Raw genomic sequence first — 25,380 nt, forward strand, 5'->3', positions numbered from 1 at the left:
ATGTTGTCGTTGCTGTGGACCTTCTTAATCTACCTTCTTTGGGGGACCCCTTCTGGTCCAAGCACTTGCCTGCCTTGCCTGTCGGTAAACGGCGCCCGTGTATACACACACACATTCAATACATACATACAGTATGGTGGCTTGAACTAGTGGGAGAGATGGCACTGTTTGTCTGTAGTCAATGCTTTGAACCTCTGCAAAAAAGGCATTAGAAGCATTAGAAAGTCAAGGTAAACTTGCGGTTAACTTGCGGTCTGCTATGCGTGTCATGCTCGCACACACAAGTAAATATATATGCACGTTCATTCTCACAACGCGTCAGACACAAGACGCGCGTACACAATAATGTACATTAATTTATCAGAATCAGAATTTTTTTTTTTTTTTATAATGGGACACAGGGTTCGGTCCGGATTGATTTGCAGTTCGGTCCGGATCCGGACCTTGGTCCGGAGTTTGAGAAGCCCTGGTGTAGTGCATGGGGGGGATTATTGTAAGTAAGATCATATGAAACTATAATATCAAACATAGGACTTTTGTGTATTTTATATACAAATCAAAGACAAGTATGGACAATATTCGTATATAAACAAGATTTATTCAAAAAACGTGTGGAGAATATACTTTATATACTATAATAATGTGTTAAAAAAAAAGAATGTGTGTTGAAAAAAGGTATGAACAAAAAAAGTATGAACAATTTACATACAAAAAATAAAGTCAGCGCTTGTTGGTCTCCATCACCTTCACAATCCTGTCTACCAAGCCAAGCATTGAGTGGCTGTTCTCCTCAATTTTGCTGAACACCTTTAGGAAGTCAGCATTGGCAGTATTGGCAGTATGCACCTCCTGAAGCATCACCTGGCCCTGCTCCAGTAGCCTTTCATCCCTCACGTCACTTTTCTCCATATAACTCAGAAGGCCAGATGACGAATCCCGCTTCCTTTTAACTACAAAGGGAAAAATATTAAAGTCAACACAGTATTCATGACATTTTATGAGATGTATATTATATACTGTGTAATGAAATGTTGTATTGTTATTATGGCTGCAGTTGCATAACTTGAACAACTACTACAATGACTATGCCATGATAAATGCACATGGCAACAGGGAACAGTATAACTATAATGATCACTGTAAACCTTACCCTGTTTGTTTCGGCCCACTGGCTGGATTAGGTTCACCAGACATTCCTGGGAAGAGCTGCTTGCCGTAAGAGGAGACCCTTCCATCCGCACTGGGGAGCTACACGCCGACGGTAGTGGTGGTTCCGACACAGTACGCTCCAAACCAGATATTTCTGTAAACACAATATAAACACAATGAACAAAAGTAGCTCTTCAACAAATCATAAATCGTTAGTGAGAAGAAAGAAGATACATTGGAGGCGTTAGCTGTCTTTGCCATGGGGATACCTTTGTTTATTTTGTTAGCATTAGCATGCTAGCGCTATTATTGGTTTGGATGCACATCCGGTAGCTGTAGTAGCTCAACTTTAGCTTTATTGCCAGGTCTGTCGATAGCTAGATGGTTGTAAAACAAAAAGTCACAAATAAAACAAATCGGTAATGCATAACTCACCGGCAAATGAGCTCTGCATCCGCCTTTCCGCCAGCTTCAACATGATCTGTGGAAATAACATTGAGAATCAGTTTTAATGTTATACCATAGTAATTAATGCTGCAAAGCTGGGTATGTTGAGCTTGGCGCATGCAGAGGCTAACAACAGCTAGCTCTAACGCCATCGAATAGGACGTATATTTACCTTCTTTCTCCTAACGGATCGTCGTTGAAGTTGATGATGATGATTGTAAAGAAGTCTTGAATGTAGCATGAAACGACTGTGAAGTTGGTAGTAAAGTCGTCCCATTTGTACCATTTGTTCCATTTCGTTTCGACAGAGCAAAACCACAACGAGTAGCGCTTCAATACAATCTGCCATTGTTGTTGTCGATGTGAGGGGTTTCCGCGCGGTTTGGCTTTATGAAGCAGGCACGCAAACGGTTACGTCATGACGCAAACGATGACGCAATGACGCAGCACCAGTCGGACTCTGAGCGGTGTGAAAAGAGCCGGAGCTAAACCGAAGAACCGGTTCTGAACCTCAAAAGCTCTAGCACGGAGCTTGAACCGGAGTTGCGTTGGTGTGAAAGGGGCATGAGAGTGTTTAGATACTTAACTTTAGTCTAAGTTATCTCAGTGGGTCTCAAACGGTTTGGTCACAAATTATTCAAAAGATTATTTCCGCGGCACACCTTCATATGATCATTATAGATATACAAACAATAAGAGAAAAAAGGAAAAACAGTTATGAAATACTATATGGCAGTAAAACAAGAATAGAGTTTAAAAGGGGAGTGATTAGTAAAATATCCATAAAGAAAAAGTACATCTGTTTACAGTTCTGCTTCATATGGGTGTTGAAGGAAAAAGATATGATTCTACACTGTATTGAAGTAAACATGTATTGTTTGAACGGGTTTTGATAATCACTTAGAAAAAGAATGTTATTCTCACTTTTAAACTCACTGATCCAGAGATTCTGTGTTTCACACACCAACATTGGCTGTTATCATCTCTAAGAGCCAGATGCTGTTTCTAAGTCGTTAAAGACATCGTAAAATAGGAAAAGATCCCCTGGGAAAGGAATGTAGAGTAAGATAAGGTAAAGATAAACATTGACTTTTGACCTGGGGTGGCTTGGGATCTCACATGCTGGGCAGACCTCTGATTGAACCCGGCCAGAAGCGAATCCAGCCAATCAGGACACTTGGGGGAGGTTAGCAGTTTAAACAGCTCCTCCCCAGGGGTTCTCTGATTCGCTTGGGAGAAAAGTGGGAAGGAAGAATCGACAAATCTCCGCCCCAAAGACAGATAGAAATACTGACGTTTGTGTGTGTAAAATTGCTTTTGGGTTTGGTGAGTGGCAGGTCCTGAGAACTGTGTCCGTATCGCATCACAAACCTGAAGTCCAATTTCTTTTTGGTTTGATGAGTTGGCGGGTCCTGACGCATTTGTCCGCATCGCATCACAAATCTAAAAGTCCGGAGTACTCGAGTACTCTGTATAACTTGTATATGTGTTTGGTTTCCTACTAGAAGTAAACTCAGATAATTTGTTATAACTTTGATTCCGGTGTTTTCAATTCCTTTCTTAATTTAATAGAGATCCAGCCTCATCCAACGAACGGCGCGTAGCAGAAGTATTCTACTCCAACAGTGTTGAGAGAGGTATCCACAGATCTCTTCATTTTGCTCTCAAAGTGCACCAGATTGATGCATTTAACTTCAATATTTAAAAAAAAATCTTCCCGGGGGAGCATCCCCCCGGACCCCCCAGAGGAGGTGAGGTCTGCCCCCCACTCATAAAAAATACCACTTTACCCCTGCCTATATGCCGTGAGCTGATTATCGAGCCTTCATTGTAACAGTTGCGGGTGTACTGTGTGTGTGTGCGTGTGTGTGCGTGTGTGTGCGTGTGTGTGTGCGTGTGGGGAGTGTTGCAGTAAAAAATGCCACTGTGGGCTAAGCCCCGAATGTTTTCAGGTCCAGGCGACGCCCCTAGGTGGGGCTGTGGAAATGGTGATCAAACAATACTAGAGGGGTCCGGGGGGATGCTCCCCCGGTAATTTTTTTTGAGAAAAGACCCCTTAAATCATGACTTCTGGTGATGTTAGAGGGGGGGAGAAGGACAATTTGAGGCTTAAAAATATGAGAAGACTGATCAATACCTCCATAACTTCAGTGTGGTTAGCTATGAATCTTCCAAAACTTCCAAACACCTTGTCCTGGACATAGTTTCTACAGCATAAACTGTGCAACAGTACAGTAGGCCCACACAAAGTATCAGTATCAGTATCACACTGAGCGATCAGAACTCGCGACAGGGGAAGCAAATACAGACATCACACGACGTAGCTTTAGGTAGCAAAACATGGAGATATGCTCACCTTTTGCAGAATAACAATTCTGATCAAAAACGAGAAAAACGCAGCTGAAGGTTAATCCATAGGTTAATCCAATGTGTCTGTCACTTTGAAAAATGATTGATGATCCATAATTCCATTTTTATGTCAAAAACGGAGTTTTCATTAGCTGCTAATGGTAGCTTCCAGAGTGTATGACAGCTTCCTGTTTTGTCTCCTTGGATACGAGTCCAAACAACTCACAGACTGCACCGGGCGCTCACGTAGGAGCCCTGTGACCATCATATTTGACGACGCTGATTGGCTGAAATTATGTTTTCGCGGCATAGTTTACACGTTACAGATAGCAACAGTCAGCTGCTAGTGGCTGCTGCTGCACTGGTTGAGGGCTCCTCTCTTAGCGCCCAGACGAGAGAAGGTACACGGGCAAGGCCAGGCAGGTAACATGTGACTTATCAGTAACTTTAGACATCGTAACACAATTTTAAACGAGATTTTATTGTAGATTATACATTTTACTGATACCAATTATATAATATTTACCTTGTTCATTAAAAATAAAAATAAAAATATATATATTTTTTAAAATATATTTTTTATTTTTATTTTTATTTTTATTTTTTAATATGGGAAGAGGAGGGGCGGCGCCCCTAGCGCCCCTATGGACCGGCCGCCACTGCGGCCCGGCTAAAATAACTGGATGGCCTACCTGCCTGTCAGCCTTCCATCTGTGCACAAACTTATCTCGTGCCCTCATTGGTCATGTGCGCGTTCGTGTGTATTTTCAAATTCTAGCGCACTCGAGCTGGTTTCTCCAAAATTACCTACCCCACCTTTAAGTACACTTAAATGTGTATTTCATGGCCGACGCACGGCCATGAAATACAAATTGAGTTTGGGCGACAGGGCACGCTTCGTGGTCCGACTAACAAAAACGGCCGATTTCGGCCTGGTGTGTCAGGGCCTTTATGATTATTATCTCATTCTTCACCTTGAACACACTCCAGCACTGCCTGTACAGGTGAGACTAACTGACTGCAAACGTCCCGTCTGACTGGGAGATAAATAAAGGGTTTTATAAGTATCAAAATTGCATGAAATATGCTTGTAAAGTCTATTTTATTAATGCCTTTAAAAAGTGTGTGCAAGTAGTGGAAGAAGTATTAAAGAGGCACTAAAATGCTTTTAGGGTTTCCCCTTTCCTGTAGTGTGTTCTAGAGGTTTGTGTGCATGTGAATGGTCTGCAAAATAATACATATTACATAAAAAATACTTAGATCTTATACTTGAGTAAAAGTAGAAGTACTCAGATCTTGTACTTGAGTAAAAGTAGAAGTACTCAGATCTTGTACTTGAGTAAAAGTAGAAGTACTCAGATCTTGTAGTAAAAGTAGAAGTACTCAGATCTTGTACTTGAGTAAAAGTAGAAGTACTCAGATCTTGTACTTGAGTAAAAGTAGAAGTACTCAGATCTTGTACTTGAGTAAAAGTAGAAGTACTCAGATCTTGTACTTGAGTAAAAGTAGAAGTACTCAGATCTTGTAGTAAAAGTAGAAGTACTCAGATCTTGTACTTGAGTAAAAGTAGAAGTACTCAGATCTTGTACTTGAGTAAAAGTAGAAGTACTCAGATCTTGTACTTGAGTAAAAGTAGAAGTACTCAGATCTTGTACTTGAGTAAAAGTAGAAGTACTCAGATCTTGTAGTAAAAGTAGAAGTACTCAGATCTTGTACTTGAGTAAAAGTAGAAGTACTCAGATCTTGTACTTGAGTAAAAGTAGAAGTACTCAGATCTTGTACTTGAGTAAGGAGGCTGTGGCTCAGTGGGTAGTGTGCTGGACTTCGAATCAGGGGGTAGCAAGTTCGAGTCCCACTGCAGTCAGCATGTCGTTGTGTCCCTGAGACACTTCACCCCAAATTGCTCCTGTGGGGATTGTCCACAGTACTGAATGTATGCAAGTCGCTTTGGATAAAAGCGTCTAACAAATGACATGTCATGTAATGTAAAAGTAGAAGTGCTCAGATATTGTACTTGAGTAAAAGTAGAAGTACTCAGATCTTGTACTTGAGTAAAAGTAGAAGTACTCAGATCTTGTACTTGAGTAAAAGTAGAAGTACTCAGATCTTGTAGTAGAAGAACTCAGATCTTGTACTAAAGTAGAAGTACTCAGATCTTAAAGTAGAAGTACTCAGATCTTGTACTTAAGTAACTAAAGGTATTACATACATGTAGTGGAGTAAAAGTACAAAGTAGTGAAAAATGGCACTTAAGTAAAGACCCATTTTCAGACAGTTTGTTCAGGGAGGAGGAAATGTTTCACAAGCTGCTCTTAAACAGGGACTATAACACACCATTCTGAAATATAGCTATACATCTCCAGATGTGTAAAGAGATGTCCTTTATGCATTGAGAAAATATTCCTACTTGTGCTCAATACACTATTTGAAAGCCTCTTGGATCAGTTGTAAAATGCATCGTCACAAATTTAAATAACAAGCCTCAACAGTTCTTCCTCCAATCCCTCTTGGCAAACAGCCACTGAGACGTGGGACCACACTGTAAGAGGAGAGTTTCCATTTCCTGGAAATGAAAGCTGAATTTTGTCGGAGCGACAGCAGAGCAGCAGTGTCTGTTTCTCTGAAGAAACAACTGAATCCAGCAGCTTTTTTCAACACAGCAGAACCTCTGCAAACACTGGTGAGTGCACTACAGACACATCACTCACTAAATATCTAGTCACAGTTGGATTCATATAAGAATATTATACTATAGAAATGTGTCAGTTAAGATATTAGCAACAGCCACAAATACAATGTAAACTCTGGGTAAGGAAGGTTAGACAGAATACAGCCAAAGCTAGCATTAGCTTGTACTTATTTTCATATTTCCTGTATTTGAAAACATCTTTATAAATGACTTTATTAAACAAAGTAGTATCTAAGTATTAGATTTGTTCTGGACTGTCCAAAGCAAGGTAAGGTAAGGTAAAGTACGTTTATTTATATAGCACATTTCAGATGCAGAGGCAATTCAAAGTGCTTTACATGATCATTAACACATAAGACAACAGAAAGGAACACAATAAATAAACATAATGGAATAACAGATTCATAAAAAACATGTATAAATGAGATACAAAATAGTTTAAAAACGACATTGTAAATACGGTAGGTGCTAAAACAAGTTAAAAGACTTCTGGGTAAGCAGCTGTAAAAAGTAGTGTGTTTAGCCTCGACTTAAAATAACTCAGCGTTGGTGAAGACCTCAGGGTTTCTGCAAGTTTGTTCCATTTGTGGGGAGCATAAAAACTAAAAGCAGCTTCGGCGTGTTTGGTCCTCAGCCGGGGAACAATGAGTACGCCCCCGATGATCTCAGAGCTCTGGGGGGCTCGTAACAGAGCAGCATCTCGGACATATATTGGGGTCCCAAACCATTTAATGCTTTATAAGTTAACAATATAATTTTAAAATTGATTCTGTAAGCTACTGGTAGCCAGTGCCGATATCTGAGTACTGGGGTGATGTGTTCTACTCTTTTTCTTTTGGTCAGGACTCTGGCAGCGGCGTTCTGGATTAGTTGAAGTTTTTTAACCGATGTTTTACAGAGACCTGTAAATACACTGTTACAGTAATCAAGCCTGCTAAAAATGCGTGGACTAGTTTTTCAAGGTCTTGTTGAGACATGAATGTTCAAGGTTCAAGGTTCTTTATTGTCAAACTAACATAGCTACAGAGTAATTATGTAGTTGAAAATCTTAGGTCACAGGCTTCTCCAACAATGCAACATAATAATACAGATAGTAAAAGTAATACAAAAAGAAAAATAGTTCTAAAATAAAGTGGAATAGTGCAGTACGAGTCTATATACAAGTTATTGGAATGATATATTAGATAGTAGATATATATTACTAAGTAGCAGATGAATGTTTTGAAATTGTTTCAGCAGTTCAATTGTTTAACAGTCTCACTGCCCGCGGGAAGCAACTGTCTCAGAATCTTTTTGTTTTTGCCAGGATGCTGCGGTAACGCCTGCGGTAACAACAGAAAGAACAGTTTGTGGCTGGGGTGATGGGGGTCTTTGATAATCCGTAGTGTTTTCTTCCTGAGCCGCTGGGAGTAAAGGTCCTCCATGGATGGCAGCTCCGTCCTGGTGATGTGCTGTGCAGTTTTCACCACCCTGTAAAGCCTTACGGTCGAGGTCGGTGCAGCTGCCGTACCAGGCCGTCATGCTGCCAGTCAGGATACTCTCTATCGTGCACCTGTAGAAGGTCAGGATGCTCTCTATCGTGCACCTGTAGAAGGTCAGGATGCTCTCTATGGTGCACCTGTAGAAGGTCAGGATGCTCTCTATGGTGCACCTGTAGAAGGTCAGGATCCTCTCTATGGTGCACCTGTAGAAGGTCAGGATTCTCTCTATCGTGCACCTGTAGAAGGTCAGGATGCTCTCTATCGTGCACCTGTAGAAGTTGCAGAGTATCCTGGAATCCATTTTGAACCTCCTCAACCTGCGGAGGAAGAAGAGCCGCTGTCGAGCTTTCTTGGTGATGGTGGTGGTGTGAAGAGACCATGTCAGGTCCTCAGTGATGTGGACCCCAAGGAACCTGAAGCTGCTGACTCTCTCCACCGTAGTCCCATTGATGGCGATGGGGGCGTGTCCCTCTCCCTGCTGCTTCCTGTAATCCACAATCAGCTCCTTTGTTTTGCTGATGTTGAGATGGAGGTTGTTCTCCTGGCACCAAGATGTCAGGTTTTCGACCTCCTCTCTGTATGCCGTCTCGTCATCGTCTGTGATCTGGCCGATGACGGTCGTGTCATCAGCAAACTTCACGATGGTGTTGGAGCTGTGTGTGGCCACGCAGTCGTGAGTGAACAGGGAGTAGAGGAGAGGGCTGAGCACGCAGCCTTGAGGGGCACCGGTGTTGAGGATCAGGGTGGAGGATGTGATGTTTCCCACCCGCACTGCCTGGGGTCTGCCCGTCAGGAAGTTCAGGATCCAGTCACAGAGGGCGCTGTTGAGCCCGAGGTCTCTGAGCTTGATGGCCAGCTTGGAGGGCACAATGGTGTTGAATGCTGAACTGTAGTCAATGAACAGCATTCTCACATATGTGTTCCTGTTCTTCGGGTCCAGGTGTGAGAGGGCAGTGTGGAGGGTGAGGGCTATGGCGTCGTCTGTGGACCTGTTTGCTCTGTAGGCAAACTGCAGGGGGTCCAGAGATTCAGGGAGGGAGGAGGTGATGAATGATTTGACTAACCGCTCAAAGCACTTCATGATGATGGAGGTGAGTGCTACTGGGCGGTAGTCGTTGGGGCAGGTGATGATTGTCTTTTTGGGGACAGGAACGATAGTGGAGTGTTTAAGACATGTGGGGACTACAGACTGCAGCAGGGACCTGTTGAAGATGTCTGTGAACACCTCTGCCAGCTGAACTGCACACACCCTGAGAACACGGCCAGGGATGCCATCAGGTCCAGGAGCCTTGTGTGGGTTAACCCTTTTAAAGGATTTACACACATCTGCCCTGTTTAAAACAAAAGGGCAGGGCTCCTGGTCCCTCTGTACCTCCACAGCCTGGCTGCTCTCAAAGCGTGCAAAAAAGCTGTTCAGCTCATCTGGGAGAGATGCGCACGCAGACACTCCCGCAGCACCCCCCGCTGCTCCTTTGTAATCTGTCATTGTTCTAATGGCGCGTTTCCACTACAGCGCGGAGCACGGTTTAAGAGGGCTGTGACGTCAGCGGCCCGTCTTTGGTTGCGTTTCCACTTGGCCTAGTACCGGCCGGCGGGTCCTAATTCACAGTTTTTCTGGCCTCATAAAATCGTGGGTCTAGGGCCAGAGACAACGAGGCTGAGTCGGGCTGAGTATGCTAAACTAGAGAGAGCATCGCTGGCAAGGGGGCTACAACTACAACAAGATGGACATATTTGACCGTGATTTAATTGTAATACACGTTTCAAAATGATGCCGAAGTAACAACATACTGATACCGGTTAGTAAAAACCATGAATTAATGCTTTGTCAAGTCTGCAGACAGACGGCAGGCGAAAAACCTTTTAAAATGCGTGTGTTCTAAATGGAGATTGGCTAAGCTAACGCAGTATATGCTCCGACCGTCCACACTCACAACAACGGCCTATACAGACATAAATAAAGCAGCGACTGTATTCACCATGACACAGGCAGTCTGTGGTTTGTACTTGTTTAACTTTTGTCTAGTTTCTGAACATATATGAGGAGCTGTGAGCTCTGAGTGCTAACAGCTAACGGCTGTGTTGTTTTTCTGGGGTCCTCTGAAGATCACGTCACGGCTCCGCCTACACTGCGTTACTATAGATACTGCCCCAGTTCCTAAACTGTAATGGAAATGCGCCATAAAGTGAGCCAGTCCTAACGAGGCCCAGCCATACCGAGCGGGGCCGAGCGAGGCCGTGTAGTGGAAACGCGCCATTAGTCCCGCCCACATGTTCCTGGTGTTACAGCCTTTGAAGTCAGATTCTACCTTCTCTTTGTACTGTCTCTTTGCACTGCTGATTGCTCTCCGGAGATCATACCTAGACTTCCTGTACTCCTCCAAATCTCCAGCTCTGTGCGCGATAGTGCGCACTTTCAGTTTGCCGCGCACATCGCCATTTATCCAGGGCTTTTGATTTGGGAATGTTCGTACAGTAACCTTCGGTACCACGTCATCGATGCATTTCCCAATGTAGCAGATGACAGTGTCCGTGTGTGTGTTGATGTTATTGTCCTCAAACACACTCCAATCCGTAGATGCAAAGTCTGGCTATGTTTTTCAGGTGATAGTATGCTGATTTAGTAATTGTGTTGATGTGTGATTTGAAATTGAGGTCGGGGTCCAGAACTACGCCTAGATTTCTCACCTTTTCTGATGTATTTAGCAGTAGGGCTCCTAGTTTAGCGCTTACTTCAGCCCGTTCTTCCCTTTTGGCACCAAAGATAAATGTCTCTGTTTTGTTTTTGTGTAATTGTAGGAAATTGTTGCTCATCCAGCTACTGATTTGTTCCATGCAGTTGGTGAGGGATTGTAGCGGTCCGTAATCGCCAGGCTTTATTGTAATCTATAACTGAGTGTCATCCGCATAATTGTGGTGCGACATTTTGTTTACTTTTAGGATCTGGGCTAGTGGAAGCATGTATATGTTGAATAGAATTGGACCAAGAATCGACCCTTGGGGAACTCCACAAGTCATTGCTGTTTGTTGCGATTTAAAAGAACCAACAGACACAAAGAAGTCCCTGTCCTGCAGATATGATTTGAACCAATTAAGTGCTTTGCCAGATAAACCAACACAGTTTTCTAGTCTGTCCAGTAATATTTTGTGCTCCACTGTATCAAAGGCTGCACTGAGGTCCAGCAGTACCAAAATAGTGATTTGGCCCTTGTCTGTGTTTAAATATATGTCCTTTAAGACCCTCATAAGCAGAGTTGGGTGTAACGCGTTACAAAGTAAATCAGTCATAATCACACTGACAGACAAGAGGGGTTTCCGCCGCAGGTTTATATGTACGTAATCTGCGCGACTTGCACGTCCACATCTCGCGTGCAGTGCTGCATAAACATGGCTGAGTCAGCGATAACTTTCGAGGGGTGGAGGTATGCCCATTATTTTGAGTTCGTTCGAAGAATAGACAGGAATGTGACGGTGAGGTGCAAACTGTGTCCAGGCCAGAAGCTGTTATCCACTGCTGTAAACACCACGTCAAACCTCAACAAACACCTGCAAAGAACACATGCTAAGGTGAAGCTAACCGCTAAGGACCCCCGAACCCAGAGTGAGGATGTTGTGAGTGCACCGCCGCAAGAATTTGGAGGACCGGTAACCAAAGCAGAGATGGACAGGCTTGTAGCATCCTTCATAGTAGAGGTAATGTTGCCCATTTGCACAGTGGAATCACCATCGCATCGTTCAGAGATATACTGCGCAAAATACAGATAGCAGGAGACAGAGGACAGCCATGGTCAGAGCTATCTGGATCAGTCTTATGCGACAATGGAAACTGAACTAAAGAGAACATTTGAAACTTTAGCAGTCTGCGTGATCTGCCTGCAGGGAGGGGCGGGCCGGCCCTGCGAGTAAAGTAACGAGTAAAGTAACGAGTAAAGTAACGAGTTACTTTATGTAGAGAGTAACGAAGTAGTGTAATATATTACTTTTTTTTAAAGTAATATGTAATATGTAATATATTACTTTTTTTTAGTAACGACCCCATCTCTGCTCATAAGTGCGATCTCAGTGCTGTGATGGGCTCTGAACCCAGACTGGAGAGCATCAAAGCAGTTATTTTGTGCCAAAAAAGAGTTGAGCTGATGGAAAACAGCTTTTTCTATAATTTTACCCAAGAAGGGTAGGTTGGAAATTGGCCTATAATTCTGCATGATTGAGTTGTCTAGGTAGATTTTTTTTTAAAGAGGCTTGATTACTGCTGTTTTTAGTGCTTTTGGGAACTGTCCTGAGCTGAGGGAGGTGTTGACTATCTCTAGTAGCTCTGATGCCATGCAGTTAAAAACATTTTTCAGGAAGCTTGTGGGAATACTATCTAAGCAGCAGGAGGAAGAACTTAAAGTGGACCTATCATGCTATATTTGAATAATATAGTGTAGGACCATACCTATATAAGGCATATTTATACTTTTTTTTTTTCAAAATACCAAACAGATCATGCATTTTAGCCATGCCTCATTTTGCTCAATATGACATTTTTTAGATCTGTTTTAGCAAGGGCAGATTCAGTGAGAACAGCACCATCTACAGGCCTGGCATGTGTACTACAGCGTCTCCAGCGCTTTCGAACGGCAATGGCCATGGCTGTCTCCTCCTGATTGGTGGAGTTGGCCCAATAGCCGTAGCGCCACCGTCCTGACGTCAGGACAGTGTTCAAATCTGGATGAGTTTTTATCAGATCCGTTGCAGCCCCTTTTTTTAGAGATTTGGGTATGGAGGAAAATAGAGAGGGTTGTGTTTTCTGACACTTGGTGAGTTCCCTGGAACACCGGGGACACATATTCATGTATAAAAGACGTACAAAAGTGCATTTTGCATGATAGGTCCCCTTTAAATGCAACACTATGTCTTCTAGGGCATTATAGCTGATGTGATCAAATTGTGTCTTGGGGATTACGTGTATTTTAAGAGGATGAATGGTTGCCATAGATCCCTTTCCCCAAATGGAGGCACTCACCGTTAATCTTATATTTTCAATTTTGGTTGTAAAAAAGGTATCTGGTGTTATGTTACAAGTCTTGCTTATAAAAAGGTATGACAATTACATATTTCATCTTATATAATTTGTACACACTGTGGTTAGCAGCCTTGAGCTTTGAACCTGTTTCTGTAGTAACTGCTGTCTGCCTTATGAAGCTGATAACGGTTACTGTTTTTTAACAACTAGTATTAACTTCAGTGATGCTCAGGTTTCACTCCTCTGTTCAACAATGGCAAAATCCCCTAAAATGATTAAAGCTTACACAGTGGTTTTTTAGAGTTTAAACTGAATACTGCTATGATTTTCCAGATTTCATTTGAACTTGAATTCTTACAGACAAAAAACCTAAATGTTTTTGGTTGTCATTGGTCTATGTATGTCATTTCTAACATAAAACGTTGGTGTAGTTTACATTTTCGGGTTCATAGTAGGACTCTATGAACTGGCAAATAGAGAATATGTAATTGCAGTTGTGTTTTTTTCTAACTTTTGTCCCCAGAGAGACATGTCTGCTGCCAACTGTCTGCTGACTGAAGATCAGTTTCTGTGCTCCATCTGTCTGGATGTGTTCACTGATCCAGTCAGCACACCATGTGGACACAACTTCTGTAAAGCCTGCATCTCTGAACACTGGGATGTTGATGTCCAGTGTCAGTGTCCCAACTGTAAAAAGGTTTACAACATAAAGCCTGAGCTGCAGGTCAACACTTTCATCTCTGAGATGGCTGCTCAGCTCAGACAGTCAGCTCAACAGAAAGCCAGCAGCAGCAGCTCAGAGCAACAAGTTGTCAAACCAGGAGAAGTTCCCTGTGACGCCTGCACTGGAACCAGACTGAAGGCCCTGAAGTCCTGCCTGGTGTGTCTGGAGTCCTACTGTGAGACTCACCTGGAGCCTCACCTGACAAGGGCAGGCCTGAAGAAACATCAGCTGATCGACCCTGTGGAGAACCTGGAAAGCAGGATGTGTGTGAAGCACGATAAACTGCTGGAGCTGTTTTGTAAGACCGACCAGGTGTGTGTCTGCATGCTCTGCACTGTTTTAGACCACAAGACACATGATGTTGTTCCTCTGAAAGAAGGATATGAAGGAAAGAAGGCTGAGCTGGGGAAGACAGACGCTGACATTCAGCAGATGATCCAGAAGAGACGACTGAAGATTCAGGAGATGAATCGCTCAGTGGAGCTCAGTAGGGAAGGAGCAGACAGAGAGATAGCAGATGGTGTTCAGGTCTTCACCGCTCTGAAGGAGTCTGCTGAGAGAAGCCAGGCCGAGCTCATCGACACGATCAAAGAGAAGCAGAGAGAGACAGAGGAACAGGGTGAAGGCTTCATCAGAGAGCTGGAACAGGAAATCTCTGAGCTGAAGAAGAGAAGCTCTGAGGTGGAGCAGCTCTCACGCTCTGAAGACCAGCTCCACCTCCTCCAAAGCTTCACGTCCCTGAAAGCTGCTCCACCCACCAAGAACTGGACAGAAGTCAGGGTCCGTCCACCTTCATATGAGGGGACTGTGTGGAGAGCTGTGACTCAGCTGGAGGAGACGCTCAGTAAACAGATGAAGAAGCTGCTTGAGGTGGAGCTGAAGAGGGTCCAGAAGTATGAGGTGGATGTGACTCTTGATCCTGATACAGCACAACCCAAACTCATCCTTTCTGATGATGGAAAACAAGTTAAACTTGGTGATGTGAAGAAGAATCTCCCAGACAACCCAGAGAGATTTGATCCGCGTGTCAATGTATTAGCAAAGCAGAGTTTCTCTTCAGGAAGATTTTATTACGAGGTTCAGGTTAAAGGGAAGACTGCTTGGGATCTAGGAGTGACCAGAGAGTCGATCAACAGGAAGGGAAAGATCAGACTGTCTCCTCAGAAAGGTTACTGGACGATATGGTTGAGGAATGGAAATGAGTACAAAGCTCTTGCTGGTCCTGGAGTCCGTCTCTCTCTGAAGTCTCAGCCTGAGAAGGTGGGGGTGTTTGTGGATTATGAGGAGGGTCTGGTTTCCTTTTATGATGTTGGTTCTGCAGCACTGATCTACTGCTTCACTGGCTGCTGCTTCAAAGAGAAACTCTACCCATTCTTTAGTCCCTATATTAATGATGGTGGTGAAAACTCTGTCCCTCTGATCATCTCTCCTGTCAATCACACTGAGTAGAACAAACATTTGATTTTCTACAGAAATATTCACTAACTATCACTAAATGGGTGGTGTACATTGTACACATTTTAAATTTTTCAGAATCTGATCACATATGATTCACCTTGAGACGCATACAAATACATAAAATACTGAGTATACAGATTGCACTACCTGCCGTCATAACTTCAAGTGATCAGAAAACTATTTACTCAGAAATAAACTTTTACCACTTCTTTATATGTCAGGGGGACAAGAAAAGTATTTATTGTCTCAGAATTGTGTGTTCAAAAAGTGTTTCATACTAGCACACATTACTAGTGGAAGTAATGCACTCCTTTTTCATTAGTAAAATACTGTATATATACTTTTTTTTTTTTTATATATATAATGTTGAAATTGAGGGGAAAATTATGGGTGTTTCTGATATGTTTTAAAAGGGTAGATTCAGGATTCATGCTTTAATTACAGTATATTGGTACAAAATGTATTGGCAGTTACTTGGAGAATCAACAATATCTGATCATAAAACATTAGGCTGCAGTGGTTTAACAAACGAGGGAAATGAAAATGTTACATCTCAGCTGTCTGTTGTGTTATGTTAATTTTATTTTGTTCATCTCTCTGCACACTGCTTGTATAGTTTGAATGAAGCCTCAATGGATTAAAAAAAAAGGAACAAAGAATGTTTTTTTGTGTTTTTCCATCAACTGGTTAGCTTAGCTTAGCAGAAAGACTGGAAGAAGGGAAGACAAAGCCAGCCTGTCCAAAGGTAACAAAATCCACCTATCAGCAGCTCTGAATCCAGTTTGTTTAATCCATACCAAAACAGAGGAGTAAAAACATCAATAATATGAGTTACTAACCGGTACTGACATAATGGGGTATTTAGTGTAATTCCGCTGCTTGATTTTTCCTATCAGACCCTTCTATATCTTGGAACTATTTCATTTGTTGAAAATTGCCAGTGTATTACTACGCACTGGAGCCAGTTCACCTATTACGCCTCTATTCAAGATTATCGGCGGCTTGATATGGGAATCGGCTCCACTGAATAGTAATACACATAATTAACAAAGAAAATAATTTCAAGGTATAGAGAGTTCAAGCAGCAGAAATACTCAATATATGTTAGTAGTAGTAATGATGCTGTTTCAATCACATTAGTATGTATAAAAAGTGACAGGTCACATCCCCCACTAATTATGCTAATGAGCCCCTTTGATATGCTAATGAGCCCCTTTGTTCGAGGTGTTATCGCGTGTAGGTGTGATATCACAGATAGGTGTGATATCCTTTGATGTGAGGGGTGAGGTGTTGTAACATGTAGGTGTGATATCCCCCATTGTAGTAGATCCTTTGTTGTCTAATCTAATTAGCCTTTGATGTCTGCCCCTTTGTTGTCTAATCTAATTACCCTTTGATGTCTATCCTTTGATGTGAGGGGTGAGGTGTTGTGACATGTAGGTGTGATATTCCCCCTTGTAGTAGATCCTTTGTTGTCTAATCTAATTAGTCTTTGATGTCTGCCCTTTGTTGTCTAATCTAATTACCCTTTGATGTCTGTCCTTTGATGTAAGGGGGGGTGAGGTGTTGTAACATGTAGGTGTGATATCACACCGACGTGTTATAAGCCTTTGATGTCAGTCCTTTGATGTAAGGGGGGTGAGGTGTTATAACATGCCGGTGTGATATCGCACCGGCGTGTTATAAGCCTTTGATGTCAATCTAATTAGCCCTTGAAGTCAATCTAATTAGCCCTTTGATGTATGTCCTTTGATCAGTGTTTGTAACTAGTATTAAGACAGTCTCTTTGAAGTTGTGTGAGACTGTCTCGCACCCCGTCCTCCAGTCAAGAAACGGATGCATTATCTGTGCCGGGTTCAGACCCTCCGTCTGAGGTTCTTCATGAAAAATGGAGTCTGGATGTGTGAGACTGCCTCCCCTCCCTCCCCTCCCCTCCCCCAGCCGGTCACCTCCTGATTTGGCTATCAGCCATTAATTTGTTTCTTCAGCAAGGCTTCAAAAATCTTGTTAAATAATTATTTTCCAGCATCCGTTTGCAACTTTTTAGGAATCTGACTATCTTTTAGAATTGCATCAAATGCTATAGCCACTTCTGTGGAACACTGAAACACTGAAAACACTGAAACACTGAAACACAGAAACACTGAAACACTGAAACACTGAAATACTGACACACTGACACACAAAACACAGAAAACTATTAAACAGCCCTGCTATATACTATGACCATTCTTTACTTATTTATAATATGGTTCAAATGGAGTAATTTGAGTTGTCTGATGCACTTGATACAATTTTACTTTTTAAAAATACTGATGTGTTTATTCAAAACCATTTCAACACATAATGTCATGACTTTTTCAAGATCTTTTTGTCAAACTATACTATGACTTTCTCTCATTTTTTTTTTTAGAGATCCTATACTGACATTGCAGACAAACTATATAATATAATTCTTAACTACATACTATACTTGGACTTTTTTCACGATACTTTTAACATACTATACTAGTACTTTTAAAATAAATGTTCAGACATTCTATACTGTGACTCTTTTTTAAAATGATATGTAGGAAATACTATACTATGATTTGAAGACAACAGATTTTTAAAATGTAAAAACACTTTTTGTTATTTGCAGAATTTCATATTTACAATTTATTGTTTTCACCCCATAGGAATCAGTAATACATTTATACTGATTGCAACATCCCCCAGATGAAGGGAAATATTATAATGGAGTTTTTGCACTTCGGCCAAAGTATTCATGTGTATTCTGTTTTTGACACAAAGATGCATTACATCTACAAACAGAGCATACAATGCGAGCACATGATACACTTTTGGTGTTTGTTTCATTTCTTCTGTAATGTTACAGAATGTTTCGGAAAATGAAGATTCCAGTACCACTTTAAATGTTTCGTTTACAATCGTTTCCCAATGACTGCCAGAATGAACGATATCCAAAATGTCTTCTAGTTTACAAACTTCAGCCGTTCTGTTTACACGGGGATCACTATTCATTCTGTTTTCAATCGTCATCAACAACACACTTATTAAACAGGTATTGACTGCATTCTGATAAATATATACAGATTGTTTTCCATAGTAGTTACCCATTTTTATTTTACTTTAAAGAAAAGTCAAAGTATCGAAAAAAATCCCTGGCTTCAATCAACCGCTGGTTATTAGTCTTCTTCCTATCCATCCAGCTCGACATGGATCTTTTCAAGTCTCTCCTTGAGGCGTCTGCAGTTTTGAGATTGTGCAGAAAAGCCTCCGAAGCGCCTTGGATCCTCCATTCAGCCGTGTAAATGTTTTTATCATTAAGACTCTGGTCAATCGCAGTAATGAAGTCGGCGAGCCAAAGTCTTTTTCATTAACGCGTTGTAATTGTTTCTGAAGAAATATTCTGGAATGTCATTCAGACAATCGTGTTGCCTCTGGCCGGGGTGACTGACTCGGCATCCATTGCAGATTTCTTCTCTGTACCAATGCAGCAGCCTCTCCAGAATATTAACCAACTCCGATTTCACTATGTTCAAAAACAGAGACGTCTTGGCCCAAGGAGTAACATCAGCAGCAGTAGTACTGCAAGATTTGGGTGTCCACAATGGTGGTGACGATAGTAGTCCAGGAGTTTGTTCCTGGCTGCAACTCTCGGGGGGAGACTTGGTTTTTCTCAGATCCCTGGCTAAGTTTCAACGGTCGTCTTAGTGGGGTCCTTCGTTTTAGATGATTTGCTGAGTGGGGGGTGGACTTATTGCGTTGAGTGGGGGGAGTCATCTGTAGAATTGAGAGTTTTTAGAAAGTTCTTTAAGCCTTGTAGCTTTTTCATCTATCATTTTCAACTAAGCAGCAAGAGGTCAAATTTAAGAATAAGTAATAGTTTGTCACGATTTTACGGAAAAAGTCAAAGTATAGTTTGTCTGAAAAAAAAAATATATATGGAAAAGTCATTGTGTACAATAGTATGTTGAAAAACAAAAAAGAAAACTCAATTCATTACAAAATAATTAATATTTTACCAAGTTATAAAGTTTTGCATCCATTAAAGTGTAACTATAAGTATCTTTGTAGGAGAAAAAACTAAAAATAATTTAAGTTACTTCCATAAAACTCGATTGTCTTACCTTTAAGAGTCACAGTCTTAAAGAAAATCTGTTCAGAAAAAGTACTTAACTTTCTACCAGTTGTAAAGTTGTCATACATAAAACTGTATCCAAAAAGTAAGTGAAAGACAATGGGGGAAAAAATAAAAAGTGTTAAAATCACCAACTTCCCTTTTAGAGTCACAGTCTTTAAGAAAATACATTTTGTTACAAAATAATTGACATTCTACCAGTTGCCAAATGTTCCTACATAAAAGTGTATCAAAAAAGTATCTTGGTAGCTGAAAATAACTAAAATATCAGAGAAAACCTACATTATTTAACTGTACAAGTGTTTTTAAAAATAAAAAACGGGGTATTAAAGAAACCCCCATTCCTTACAAAGTACTTCATATTATACCCTTTTGTTAAGTGTTGCATACATCAAAGTGTATCTAAAAGTATCTTGGTAACACAAGAAAAGAGAAAAAAAGTCAAAATCTGCCTTGTGTCAGTAAATAAGTGTTAAAAATCACAAACTTGCCTTTTAGAGAAACAGTCTTTAAGAAAAAATCTAATCAGACAATGTACTTCATTTTCTAGTTTTAAGGTTTTGCATACCTCAAAGTGTGTCTAAAAGTATCTTGGCAAGAGAAAAAAGCCAAAATCTGCCTTGTGTCAGTGGATAAGTGTTAAAATCACAAACTTATAGATAAGCTAGAGGCTATTTTAGATTTGTCTATTAGAGTTAAAGGGTTAAATAACATTTTCAACTGCTGTTCATAGTTACTGGATACATAACGAACCTCATCATTATCTCGATTTTCTACTTCCATTTTTATTTAACAGTGAAACGTCTTATTTTAGTACAGTCTAGTCAAAGGAGTTAATACTATTACTATATATGAAAGCAAAAATAAAACACATTTTCATTTGTTATGGTTGCTTAATTGAAAAACACACCATTCGCCACATTTTCAGAAAGACATATTACATTTGACCAAGTTAATGTCGTAGTGCATACAAGGTAATAGACTTAACGATTTGCACTGCTGCTTCTCTCCGCGTTTCATTTACAGTGATCGCTTTATCGTTCAATTCACATTGCCCAAGTAGATGTTTAGGGGTCTCTTGGAAGTAAATGAATGCATTTTTTATATCAGATAAGTGCATTAACATCACTTGCAAATTCTCTATCCTTTCACCCGCAACGATTATAATCTGCTTTGCTTCTTCTTCGGTTTCACCATTATTAGCTCTGAATGTAATCCTTTCTGGGGCTTCTTGTGCTTCTTGTGGTCTGTTGAATACCTGGCATAGGATTTGTTTAGCTGTAAGGACGGGTACCATATAATTGTCTTCAAAAGCTTTGTCTATGTCATCACACGTTTTGGCATATCCTTCGCTGTAATGACAACCGATACTAGAATAGAGATCCTCCAACAGTCTTTTAATACATGTTCTGGCACTGTCGCCAATTTGGGCAATTCCATAGTATCGTGCTTTTTCTCTCATTATATTGAAGCAAAGCTCTGCCATTGCTTTTGGTATTTGTTCAACACATTCGCAGCAGTCGGTTAGCGGTAGATGATCTATAAGATTATTATGATCCGGTAATGGCTCTACAACACTATCAGCATCCTCTATAGTTAGTTGAAATGTCTTCACTTTGTTCCTTTTTCTTTTCACCTTCCTTCTTTTTGTCTTTTTCCGTCCTATTGTCCCTTTTCTTTTCATTCGCATTCTGCGTTTGCTTTTTTTCTCCTTTTCATTTTGCTTTTTCTTTTTCTTCGGTTTTCTTTACTTTTGCTTTTCTTTTCTGCTAATTGTCGTTTGCGATCTTGGCGAGTTGTATGAGATATATTGTTTCTATAAAGGTTATCTATAATACCATCTTTTAAAGAAAGATATTCTTCATATGTCATTTTATCATAGTCCTCTTTTGTCCTAAAGACCTTACATGGATATGATATAGAGGAAAGCTCTTCTTCGGGAACATCCTCTCCCTTACTTTGTAACATCCAGTCATTAAGCCCATATCCGTTATCCTGGTGATAATAAGGGTAGGCTACATCAGACTTGTTTTTTCTCAGATCCATGGCTAGTTTTCAACGGTCGTCTTAGTGGGGTCCTTAGTTTTGGATGATTTGCTGATTGGGGTGGGACTTATTGCGTTGAGTGGGGGGAGTCATCTGTAGAAATGAGAGTTTCTTTCACCCGTATAATGTCCCTCGCTGTTTGACTCTTTTTAAAAAGTTATTTTTCATCTATCATTTTCAACCAAGCAGCAAGAGGTCAAATTTAAGAATAAGTAATAGTTTGTCATGATTTTACGGGGGAAAAAGTCAGAGCGCAATGTCACATCTTAAAGACAGCTTGAACTGGATAGATGGTTAGTCTTTTTTGAAACATACCATACGTTCTGCATGTTAGTATATTTGGCCAATCGGGTTAGGCCCTACTGCCCCACTCCCTCAATAGGGAAGTCACGCTTTGGGAAGAGGTGTTTAATTTCACAGATCTGACTTGATTGTTGTTGTGATGGCTGAAGGAAGAGGGACGGGGGAGGAAAATTCAGAGGGTGAAGAAGCAGAAAGATAACTTGTTTGTAAAACGGACAGCACGTCAGTTTCAGGAAAGATGACACCGGTTTTATGCATGACATGCCAAATATCCTGAAGCCCTACAAAAAAAGGTACAAGTATATTGTGTTGAAAATATCGCAAAAAGTTGTAATATTGTATAATGTATTAGTTGCATGTTGTATTTTGATAAAAATCACTGTGTAGTTTTTCAAAAAATATAATGGAAAAAGGAGAGAAAAAACATGTTGAAAAAATATGAAAAAAGTAATGTTGTGTTAAAATAACATGAAAGAAATCAAAGTAAAGCATCTAAAAACATATATTTAAAAAAAAGTTATGTTAGTCAAGTCAAGTTATCAAAACCGCATTGTTTCATCGAAACAGTGTTAAAATCACAAACTCTCCATTTAGAGTTTGATTCTTTAAGAAACTCATTTCATTACAGATTAATGAATATTTTACCAAGTTATAAAGTTTTGCATCCATTAAAGTGTAACTATAAGTATCTTTGTAGGAGAAAAATCATTTAAGTTATTTCCAGAAAACTGGATTGTCTTACTAGAAAATGCCTTTAAGAGTCACATGACCTATGTTTTTCATTGACATATCTACACTGTAGCTAATGGGCATATGCCATAAAGCCTTGAAACTTGAAAACTTAAAATGATCAGAAACTGCATTGTCTCACTGAAAACAGCTCTAAAAGAAAACCCAATTCCATACAAAGTACTTAACTTTCTACCAGTTGTAAAGTGTTGCTCACTTCAAAAGTGTATCTAAAAAGTATCTTAGTAACAAAAACAAAAGCAAAAAGCATTAATGTTAACAACGCCTCAAAGGGCGGACTCCTGAGTTCCGTAATGTCTCCCTACCACAGCACTTGGACTATTTACATCATCCAGGGCTCAACACCAGTAAATACACCTCTCTTTATCCGCTCTCCAAGCCTCCAAGGGCGGACTCCTGAGTTCCGTAATGTCCCCCTAACATGACACTTAGACTATTTACATCATCTAGGGAAGCATACCAGTAAATCTTCCTTATAGTTAATAAAGTAATTAAACAATAAAAAGACAAGATCAAGGGGTCATTAAGATCTTTAAATTATTATTTTCCTCTCAAAGAGACTTTGTTGTAGTTAGTAAAATAATTAAACATTAGTTCACAAGCCCTACAACTTAAGAGAACATCCATAGTTAACACAAATCATATTAAAACTAATCTAATTTAGAGAGGACAATAAAAGTTTTAGGTGACTTGGTGAGTGAAAATTAATGGCTGATAGCCAAATCAGGAGGTGACCGGCTGGGGGAGGGGAGGGGAGGGAGGGGAGGCAGTCTCACACATCCAGACACCATTTTTCATGAAGAACCTCAGACGGAGGGTCTGAACCCGGTACAGATAATGCATCCGTTTCTTGACTGGAGCTCCTGGCGGATGGCGGTAAGTTGTCACAGGCGTCTCGCTGATTAAACCCATATCGATGCGTCTCTTTGCCATTTTCGTTTTTGAAAGTTTAAGTGACTTGGTGAGTGGAAATGACTGGCTTTTTATCTAGTTTGCACGGATTTCTTTTTTACCTAACTCCACCCCTCACTATCTTCTGACATCACAGCAAAAGGAAGGGGGGTGACAGAAGAGGTGAGAGGGGGATGGGGTGGGAGGAGGACGGGGTGCGAGACAGTCTCACACAACTTCAAAGAGACTGTCTTAATACTAGTTACAAACACTGATCAAAGGACATACATCAAAGGGCTAATTAGATTGACTTCAAGGGCTAATTAGATTGACATCAAAGGCTTATAACACGCCGGTGCGATATCACACCGGCATGTTATAACACCTCACCCCCCTTACATCAAAGGACTGACATCAAAGGCTTATAACACGTCGGTGTGATATCACACCTACATGTTACAACACCTCACCCCCCTTACATCAAAGGACAGACATCAAAGGGTAATTAGATTAGACAACAAAGGGCAGACATCAAAGACTAATTAGATTAGACAACAAAGGATCTACTACAAGGCGGAATATCACACCTACATGTCACAACACCTCACCCCTCACATCAAAGGATAGACATCAAAGGGTAATTAGATTAGACAACAAAGGGGCAGACATCAAAGGCTAATTAGATTAGACAACAAAGGATCTACTACAATGGGGAATATCACACCTACATGTTACAACACCTCACCCCTCACATCAAAGGATATCACACCTATCTGTGATATCACACCTACATGCGATAACACCTCGAACAAAGGGGCTCATTAGCATATCAAATGGGCTCATTAGCATAATTAGTGGGGGATGTGACCTGTCACTTTTTATGCATACTAATGTGATTGAAACAGCATCATTACTACTACTTATGTTGCATTCTTGTGTGAATGGTTCATGTTGTTTTTTTGTTGAGGCTTGAAATGTTTTTGTTACCTGACCCCATGTTCTGCATTTTTGTCTAACAATTGACCAGCTGGCAGGGACATTTCTGACTGCCTGCCTGAGTTAATGTCTGTGTCAATACCGGTAAGTAACTAATACCAGCATCTTATGTTAAAAAAATCCAAACTATCCCTTTAAGTGAGCAAAGTAATGATTTGTGGTTATTCAGGTTTCAAAGATTTTAATTGTAAATAAAAAAACATAATGATTACAAGGAAATGAAAGGAGACTTACCTCTGAATGAATTCCAGAGTACAGGCTGCCTCTTCCTGATATTGCAGGTTGAATATATAGTAGATCGCAAAGACAGCAACAAGTCCCGTCAAAAAGGTTGATGTGATGCCCTCAGATATGACACGGCCCTCAAGGGTGATCATCCATCGCCGTCCAGTAGTGACTTGCCCGGTTCCACCTGAAAGTTAAAGTAATAGCAACATCAGAATGCATCTCACCTTGCGTAAACATCTGTAAACTCAAAGAACAATGGCCAATCTAATATATAATATGCAGTGGCGTTTTTATATGTACAAAAGTGGTGGGGCACAAAAAACGTAGATGTCTATATATAAGCTTCTGCAGTGACGTGCAGTGAGGTTCATGGCTGGTGAGGCACTGGCACTGACTCTTCAGGTTTACAAATATTATATTTTGACATAAACCAAAATATAATATTATTTTCAAAAGCTTTTTTAGTCTGATGCTTCGATTAATTTTAAACAGACAGTTCAACAAAAGGATACCCAAAAAATGTAATTTTATCATTTAAATATTGAATTGTTCTCTCTTAGTAAGATCCCATTTTCAATAAAATTGCGGTCTTACCTTGACTTGAAGATGAAGTCCATTTGCCTATCCTTCTGGACAAAAATTTCTATAACTTTTGTGTAAAAGTCCTCCTTATCTTCTTGTAGTTTCAAAAGTCTATCATAAATCTAATCGATAGAT

The 25,380-nt window shown here is 40.6% G+C and overlaps 2 protein-coding genes across 2 annotated transcripts; one reads left to right on the top strand and one right to left on the bottom strand.

The window, feature by feature from the left end:
* Positions 1-558: 558 nt before the first annotated feature.
* Positions 559-1,953, bottom strand: LOC117479833. Its single transcript, XM_034126925.1, has 4 exons — positions 1,769-1,953; positions 1,585-1,630; positions 1,151-1,303; positions 559-950 (listed from the first exon to the last, which is right to left on the bottom strand). Exons 1-4 carry the CDS (start codon positions 1,943-1,945, stop codon positions 721-723), a joined length of 606 nt encoding a protein of 201 aa, XP_033982816.1. The 5' UTR covers positions 1,946-1,953; the 3' UTR covers positions 559-720.
* Positions 1,954-6,534: 4,581 nt separating this feature from the next.
* LOC117479844 (E3 ubiquitin-protein ligase TRIM21-like) lies at positions 6,535-15,953 on the top strand. Its single transcript, XM_034126941.1, has 2 exons — positions 6,535-6,625; positions 13,647-15,953. The coding sequence occupies exon 2, from the start codon at positions 13,653-13,655 to the stop codon at positions 15,294-15,296; it is 1,644 nt and encodes a 547-aa protein (XP_033982832.1). The 5' UTR covers positions 6,535-6,625; positions 13,647-13,652; the 3' UTR covers positions 15,297-15,953.
* Positions 15,954-25,380: the final 9,427 nt, after the last annotated feature.

Source organism: Trematomus bernacchii, unplaced genomic scaffold (assembly GCF_902827165.1).
Source record: "Trematomus bernacchii unplaced genomic scaffold, fTreBer1.1, whole genome shotgun sequence".
Taxonomy (NCBI): Eukaryota; Metazoa; Chordata; class Actinopteri; order Perciformes; family Nototheniidae; genus Trematomus; species Trematomus bernacchii.

Bases quoted from the DNA above. Each gene is read 5' to 3' on its own strand.
- LOC117479833 (XM_034126925.1), bottom strand. From the start codon at position 1,945: ATGGCAGATTGTATTGAAGCGCTACTCGTTGTGGTTTTGCTCTGTCGA. The intron at 1,631-1,768 runs GTAAATATACGT...TTATTTCCACAG, and splicing joins GATCCGTTAGGAGAAAGAAG to ATCATGTTGAAGCTGGCGGA. The intron at 951-1,150 runs GTAAGGTTTACA...TTCCCTTTGTAG, and splicing joins AGTGGGCCGAAACAAACAGG to TTAAAAGGAAGCGGGATTCG.
- LOC117479844 (XM_034126941.1), top strand. From the start codon at position 13,653: ATGTCTGCTGCCAACTGTCTGCTGACTGAAGATCAGTTTCTGTGCTCC.